A 5,620-nucleotide genomic window follows, 5' to 3' on the forward strand; every position below is an offset into this window, starting at 1 on the left:
AGCCTCCTCCTCCTGGTTTCAAGTGATTCTGGTGCCTCAGCCTCCCAAGTAGCTGGGACTATAGGTGCACACTACCACGCCTGGCTCATTTTTATATTTTTAGTAGACACGGGGTTTCACCATTTTGGCCAGGCTGGTCTTGAACTTCTGGCCCCAAAGTGATCTGCCCGCCTCAGTCTCCTCAAGTGCTGGGATTACAGGCATGAGCCACTGCACCCAGCCTTTTCTTTTTTTGAGACGGAGTCTCACTCTGTCGCCAGGCTGGAGTGCAGTGGCGCAATTTCGCTCACTGCAACCTCGGCCTCCCAGGTTCAAGCAATTCTCTTGCCTCAGCCTCCTGAGTAACTGGGACTACGGGCACGTACCACCACGCCCAGCAAATTTTTGTATTTTTAGTAGAGAAGGGGTTTCACCATGTTGGCCAGGATGGTCTTGATTTCTTGACCTTGTGATCCGCCCATCTCGGCCTCCCAAAGTGCTGGGTTTACAGGTGTGAGCTACCTGCACCTGGCCCTTTTTTTTTTTTTGAGTCAGAGTCTCACTCTGTCGCCTAGGCTGGACTGCAGTGGCACAGTCTCGGCTCACTGCAGCCTTTATTCTGGGCTGAAGTGATCCTCCCACCTCAACCTTCCAAGTAGCTGGGACTACAGGCATGCGCCGCCATGCCTGGCTAATTTTTGTATTTTTTGTGGAGATGGGGTTTTGCCATGTTGACCAGGCTAGTCTTAAATGCCTGGGGTCAAGCAATTCACCCACCTCAGCCTCCCAAAGTGGGATTACAGACCACTGTGCCTGGCCTGTCCTGGGTTTTGAAGGAAAAGTGAGAGGTTGAGAAGCTTAGTAGTGTCAGAACCATGTTCCAACCGGAGGGAATAATATTTGCTTTAAATTTGTTTTAGGAACATCAAGTAATTCAGTCTGGCTGAGGTGTGGTAGGCATAGGAGCTTGTTGGATTTTGAATATAATCCTACGGGCACTGGGGAGGCATGGAGGGTTTCAAGCAGGGAAGAACATGGACCTATCTGCTTTTTAGAAATATGCCTCTGGCTGGCAAATGAGGGGTGGGTTCAAGGCGCTGAGACTGGAGGCAGGAGCCCAAGGACGCAGCCATGGCATGATCCAAGTGTGCCTGGGCCGGGCTCCCCAGGGCGGGGCCGTGGGGACATGGGGAAGACTAGGGGGACTTGAGAGGCTTCACATGCAGGCTTTGTGTGCGGTCCACAGGACCGGTGCGCTGGAAGCAGCTAAACTTTCTGGGATGAGGCCCAGGGCTCTGGTTTAGAATGGAGGACTGTCCCTGAAACAGGGACCTAGGAGAAGCAGTTTTGGGGAGCATAAGGGCCCTATGAATGTCAGGGGGAGGCCGGCGACAGTGTGGGCACCATCAGTGCAGAGGGGGATACTGAGTGGCGTGTGTGGCTGTGACAGCCCTGGGAGGGCTTGAACAGTGAGAGAAGACGGGGCCTGGGAATGGCTACCCTTAGGTAGTGTAAGAAGTACCTAGAGCTGGCCAGGAGCGCTGGTTCACGCCTGTAACCCCAGCACTTTGGGAGGCTGAGGCGGGCAGATCACAAGGTCAGGAGTTCGAGACCAGCTTGGCCAACATGGCGAAACCCTATCTCTACTAAAAATACAAAAATTAGCTAGGCGTGATGGTGTGCGCCTGTAATCCCAGCTACTTGAATGAGACAGGAGAATCTCTTGAACCCGAGAGGTGGAGGTTGCAGTGAGCCAAGATGGCGCCACGGCACTCCAGCCTGGGTAACAGAGCAAGACTCTGTCTCCAAAAAGAAAAAGGGCCGGGCACAGTGGCTCACGCCTGTAATCCCAGTACTTTGGGAGGCTGAGGCGGGTGGATCACCTGAGGTAATGAGTTTGAGACCAGCGTGGCCAATGTGATGAGACCCTGTCTCTACTAAAAATACAAAAAAATTAGCCAGGCTTGGTGGCGAGCGCCTGTAATCCCAGCTACTCGGGAGGCTAAGGCAGGAGAATCACTTGAACCCAGGGAGCAGAGGTTGCAGTGAGCTGAGATCGCGCCATTGCACTCCAGCCTGGGCGACAAGACTGAAACTCCATCTCAAAAAAAAAAAAAAAAAAGTAGTACCTAGAGTAGCCAGAGAAGCAGGCGGCAAACCAGGGGCGGGCACCATCCGAGATGCCACTGCCAACACCAGGCCTGGAGCTGGGGCAGTAACAATAATAGTAGCCAACATTTCTTGGCACTTGAAATGGTGTGCCAGGATCTGTGCCTGTGTTTCACACACCTGCTCTCACTGTTCTCACCTTATGAGGTAGGAAGAGGTGGCTATTAAACCCGTTTTCCAAAGAGGAAACTGAGGCTCAGAAAAGAGTAGCCGCCATGCCCCCAGGTTCCCCAGCAAGTGATTGGCAGGGCCAACCTCTGACTCCAAGACCTGGGAAATCCAGAGGCCAAGCCGACAACCCCCAGCTGGCCCTTGGGGTGGGGTAGAATGACCTGGGGTGGAGCTGATGCTGTCCCCTTGCCTGCCTGTCCACAGCGCCTGGCACATGAGTGCCTGTCACAGAGCTGTGACAGTGCCAAGCACTCTCCCACGTTGGTGCCCACAGCCACCAAGCCCGACGCAGTGCAGCCTGACAGCCTCCCCTACCCACAGTACCTGGCGGTCATCAAAGCCCAGATTTCCTGTGCCAAGGACATTCACACCGCCCTGCTGGACTGTGCCAACAAGGTCACGGGCAAGACACCCGCACCACCTGCTGGCCCTGGGGGCACCCTGTGAAGTGGGGGGCAGGGAGTGGGGCAGGCAGTGGTTGGAGGGTGGTGTGCAAAGGGAATGAAAAGCGTCCTGGGCCTAAACACAGCAGCCTCCTCTCTTTTCCCGCCTGAGCACCGGGAGCCAGCAGGGGGCAGCAAAGGCCAACAGGGAGCTCGCAGGCCGGGTCCCTGCCTCCCTGCCCCTTCTTCCTGCTCCCCCTCCTAGCCTAGGGTAGACTTTGGACTGTGTATTGATGACCTCTCTGTTCCACAGGCCCTCCCTCAACCTGGCCTGGGTGTGGAACCCTGGCTGTCCCCTCTCCCTCAGTCCTTCCTGACTGTCTCCAGCTGGGAGGTGGTCTCTGTGTGCCACTCTTCTGTCTCTATTACAGTTCTCTCTCTCTCATCCTGTCTCTTTTTGTCCTTGTTTCTGTGTTCCTGTTAATGTGTTTCTCCCCATAGTCCTATGTCTCTCTCTGACTAGTCCCCTTTAGCTGTCTTCTATCCCCAGCTCCTAACTAGGAATCTGTGTCTATGCAGGGAGCCAGCACCCCGAGTTATCTGGGGCTAAGGGAAGGGACTTCATTTCCAGGGGCCACAGCCAAGCCCAGAGTCCCCCAGCAGCTCACATGTCAGCCCAGACCTCAGGGTCTTGGCCTCGGAGAGGAGCACTGGAGGGGCCCAGGCTCTGAGCTCCACAGGTCTGAGCAGGGAGCAACTCAGGCCCCCACCCAAGCCTGCGTCAGCGGAACTTGAGTGAGGGGCGTTGTGCAATCTGTGGCAAGGCTGGCCCAGCTGGATGCCTGGGTCCCAGTATTTTTAGCCCCAAAGGAGAAGTGAAAAGGCCCCAGCCGCGGTGAGTCATCAGTCCTGGGGAAGAACCCAGGCGCCTGAGCCCCAGCTCCGGGAAGCAGGCACTGGGGAGGGGGCTTCAAGGAGGGAGTACCCCCTCAGACTCCCTCCTTCCCTGGGAGCTTCAGGAAGTTCAGCCTTGGCCTTCAGGCCTGAGCAAGTGCAGGGCGGAGCTACCAGCCCAGGCTCAGATGTTGGGGTGTGAAAGCCTCAAGTGACTCAGCCTGGTTGGAGAACTGCCCCACCCAGTATCTTCTGTGCCATGGTTCCCACATTCCCACTCAGTGGCCTCCTGTCCTGGACCCCATGTCTGCAAGAAAACCCCAGGATCATGGATACCTCTGTGATTCATGCTGAGCCCAAGTCCCCACACTGGAAAACTGGGAAATGGCCAGCCATGTGTGTCCCAGGAAATTCCTCCCCTTGTTCTTCCTTGAAGTGCCCGAGCATGTAGGGCAGGAAGGAAGGCTGAAGCACTGTCCCTAAGAGGAATTTCTCCTTCAGGGAAGCCTCAGTTTTGCCCGTTTATCTAATTGAATCAGTTTTCTACCCAATCCCCCAATTTTGTAGGATAATCTTCCTTATCTAAAGTCAACTGATTATGAACTTTAATCACATCTACAAAACACTTCCATGGCAACAGCTAGATGAGTGTTTGATTGAATAACTGGGACTGTAGCCTGTCCAAGTTGACACACAAAACTGACCATCGGACTGGGTGCAGTGGCTCACACCTGTAATCCCAACACTTTGGGAGCCCAAGGTGGGCGGATCACAAGGTCAGGAGTTCAAGACCAGCCTGGCCAACATGGTGAAACCCATGTTTACTAAAAATACAAAAAATTAGCCAGGCGTGGTGGCACCTGCCTGTAATCCCAGCTACTCGGGAAGCTGAGGCAGGAGAATCGCTTGAACCTGGGAGGCAGAGGTTGCAGTGAGCCAAGATCGCACCATTGCACTCCAGCCTGGGCGACAGGGCAAGACTGTGTCTCAAAAAAATAAAAAACTGACCATCTAGTCATTGTCATCTGGGCACCTTCACACATCTCCTCAACCACACTTAACCTCCAAATAAGTACGATAGCGTAGTCACAGTCCCACCCAACACGATCCAGTTATCTTGCATACAACTGAAAACCACTAACCCTTCCCCAGCAGAGCCCACCAGCAGTGGTGGAGATGTCAGTCCATGAGCACACACACAAGACAGGGACTGCTGGCCCTCCCAGGTGGTGTCAACACAACATCACACACAGCTGGGGGCCTGATAGCCCAGCACCCATGACACAGGGGCTACCAATGCTTAAAACCACACCCAAGGAGGCCACAGAGGCGCTCAGTGTGTGGTGGGGTGATGGATGCACATTTACCAGGCACAGGGTGGAGGTGGGCACCACGAAGTTGCATTCACTCAGCAAACGTACTGGGTATCTTGTGCCCAAGCCCTGTATTTGTGGAGCTGATACTCTAGTGAGAGACAGTAAATGTGATAAAAGTAAAACATATCAGATGGTGAAAAATTAAAGCAGAAAAGTGAGATCAGAAGTGGAGATGTTGGGGCCAGGCACAGTGGCCCAGGCCTGTAATCCCATCACTTCGGGAGATGCAGGCAGTTGGATGGCTGGAGCCCAGGATTTCAAGACCAGTCTGGGCAACATAGCAAAATCCCGTATCTGCAAAAAAAAAATTCAAAAATTAGCCAGGTGTGGTGGTGCGTGCCCAGATTCCCAGGTACTCAGAGGCTGAGAGGTGGGAAGATGCCTTGAGCTTGAAAGGTCGAGGCTGCAGTGAGCTGTGATTGCACCACTGCACTCCAGCTTGGTTGACGGAGACCCTGCTTTTTTAAAAAAGAAGCGGAGGTGTTTACACAAGCAAAATACTCCTTTTTTTCAGTGTAATTAAGTTGATCCAAAAAAAGTGGAAATGTATAATTAAAAAACATACTTAGGAGCAAATCTAACATGCAATGTAGTATCTGCATATGGAGAATTGTGTTACTTTATTGAAAAACATTAAAAGTTTGAGAA

The 5,620-nt window shown here is 53.4% G+C and overlaps 1 protein-coding gene across 1 annotated transcript in view; it reads left to right on the top strand.

Annotated features, from left to right (window-relative positions):
• Positions 1 to 5,620, top strand: part of MED29 (mediator complex subunit 29) — a 13,797-nt gene extending 8,177 nt beyond the window's left edge. Inside the window, 1 exon segment of the mRNA XM_011952430.1 lies at positions 2,524 to 5,620. Coding sequence (XP_011807820.1) covers positions 2,524 to 2,766 — 243 coding nt within the window. The 3' untranslated portion in view covers positions 2,767 to 5,620.

This window comes from Colobus angolensis, unplaced genomic scaffold (genome assembly GCF_000951035.1).
Source record: "Colobus angolensis palliatus isolate OR3802 unplaced genomic scaffold, Cang.pa_1.0 Scaffold34, whole genome shotgun sequence".
NCBI lineage: Eukaryota > Metazoa > Chordata > Mammalia > Primates > Cercopithecidae > Colobus > Colobus angolensis.